This window comes from Heliangelus exortis, chromosome 9 (genome assembly GCF_036169615.1).
Source record: "Heliangelus exortis chromosome 9, bHelExo1.hap1, whole genome shotgun sequence".
Taxonomy (NCBI): Eukaryota; Metazoa; Chordata; class Aves; order Apodiformes; family Trochilidae; genus Heliangelus; species Heliangelus exortis.
The window spans coordinates 375,001-377,277 of NC_092430.1; the positions used below are offsets into that span (position 1 = coordinate 375,001).

Sequence of the window (2,277 nt, forward strand, 5' to 3'; positions counted from 1 at the left end):
TACCTGTGACCCCTGCAGCTGCTGGCTCTGTCTCATTCTCTCTGGCTTTTTCTCTGAAATGCAGGCAGCATTTTTGGGGAGTTGTTGCTTCGCCCTCCTCCTGGACGTCCTGCACCTGACACAGCTGAGGAGAAGAAAGCTCAGCAGTTCATCTGTCAGTTTCTCCTGAGAGAAAACGATCTGCTCTGGATTTCAGATGCAGCTGATCTGATTTTTAGCTATCAAATCGCTGTAAAAAAAATATTTTTTTTATACACTGGCTTTTTTGAAACGTTATCACAGGATTTTATACTTTCCTGGCAGTTTGAAAGCTGTCACTGTTTAAGCTGTAAAGTGTATAAAATTTCTAAGTAAGCTGCACACAGACAAGCAGAAATAGAAAAGCTGATACTTAGGAGTGAGGACAGACCATTCCCCATATCCTGCCCCCATGGCCTCTCCTCCTTTCCCACCTTTCCCACCGAGCAGAGACCCCCGAGCCGGCCTGGAGAAGGAGAGGAGGGAAGGCATCCCCCCACCACACGGCCCCAGCTGCTAGAGACAGGTGAGTGAGGGGCCTCCGGCTGCTTTGCTGTGATCCTGATCCCTGCCAGTCCCCTCTTTGGGTGCCCCTGCCCAGGGCTGGCTCTGCCCTCGGGAGCTGGCACGCGGCTGGGTGCCGGGTAGGGCCCTTCAGTTTCTCCTGCCAACACCTTCAGCTCACCCTCCTCCTCCCTTGTTTTTTTAGATTCCCAGTCTGCTTCCAGCAGACATCAGGATCCTCTACCAGCTGAGGAGGAGGATGGCCAGGAGAGCTTTGTGGATGCCCTGGAGGACATCGAAGAGGTACCCAGAGACTGCCACCTGCCTTGTGCCCGCTCCAGCTGAAGGAGAAGGTCCCAAACCCAACGTTTGCTTTGTGTGATGGGGACTAAAAAAGTGAGACTGCTCCAGTTGCATTTGGGTTATTTGGGGGGGACGTGTTTTTGAAAGGGGCTTTAGCACACAGAGCAAGCAGGTGTGATCCTTTGTCATCCTGGAAGCTGTGCAGAAGCAAGGGGGTTACGCTGGGGATCTTGCTGCTTAATGATTAAACCACGGGAGAGGGATTGGTGCTTGGCCAGGTGGCCCTGGCTGATGATGTTCCCTGGCATTGGTTCCTAGTTCTATTTTGCGGAGGTGAAGTAAATGCAGCTGCAGGTGGGGAGGTTCACAATCTGCAATGGAGAAGTGGCCTGCCAGTTTGAATTTATCAACAAACCAGATGAGAAAGCCTACTCCAAGAAGTGGCTGGCTGCTAATCCCAGCAAGGGCTTTCTGCACCCAGGTGAGCTCCTTGTTGTTCCTCTCATTAATCAGCTCATGTTGTCACCTTAATTCTGGCTTAATTTTGACCCTGTTATGCCTCAGAATGCAGGCTTATTGATTTCATACCTTTTGCCCCCAAGTATGGATTTTATCATCTCCCTGCAGGTGCTGAGAAGACAGTGATGTTGGAGGTGTTTGTTAATAAATCAACAGCTACACACTTAAACTCTGGAGAGGAAAAACTTGAAGATATCTTGGTCCTGCATCTTCAGAGGGGGAAGGATTATTTTATTTCTGTAACGGGGAACTACTTGCCAAGTTGCTTTGGGGCTCCTCTCCACACCCTGTGCCACATGAGGGAACCTATCCAGGACATGTCAGCAGAATCTATTCAGAAACTCTATTCAGAGTTAAGGGCAAGAATTCCCTTCCAAACCCACAAGAATGATCCAAACTAGATGTTAAATCCTGTTGCTTGCTAAAGAACCTTTTGCACTGCCCTGCTCTCTCCTCTGAGGATGCTGGTACAGCTTGTGCATGTGTTGTTTCTTCTCTCTGGAGTGTTGGTGCCCAAGTGCCTGTTGTGCTAGTCTGGTGTAAAGGCTGCTGAGTGAAGCTGCAGTTTCTGACCAAGGAGGAATTCTCAGGTAAAAGCTCTGTGAAGCATTTTTGCCAGAACTTGGATAGCTACCTTTTCTTTTTCCCCCCTCACTCTCAGCCCCTGGTGCCACTGGAGATCAGTGATGATGCCATCGAAGCTGAAAAGCCCATGGACATTCCAAAGGAGCTGTGGATGATGGTGGATCATCTCTACAGGAATGCTTCCCAGCAGGTTGGCAGTCTTCGTGCTGGAGACACAGGATGGGACTTTTTTTGTCTTAGCTTTAGATTTGAGGATGCTCCTGGTCATGAGAATTTCTGTGGATGTTTGGGCAGTGGTAGAGGGGAGCCCCAGGGTGTTCTGTTCCCTGACGGTGCCTCTTGCTGGGA

At 49.9% G+C, this 2,277-nt stretch overlaps 1 protein-coding gene across 1 annotated transcript in view; it reads left to right on the forward strand.

The window, feature by feature from the left end:
* The window catches only part of LOC139800054 (type II inositol 1,4,5-trisphosphate 5-phosphatase-like), a 15,656-nt gene extending 14,789 nt beyond the window's left edge, over window positions 1-867 (forward strand). The window contains exons 9-10 of the mRNA XM_071752744.1: window positions 65-328; window positions 728-867. Of these exons, the coding sequence (XP_071608845.1) occupies window positions 65-328; window positions 728-867 (404 nt within the window). The remainder of the gene's footprint in view (window positions 1-64; window positions 329-727) is intronic.
* Window positions 868-2,277: the final 1,410 nt, after the last annotated feature.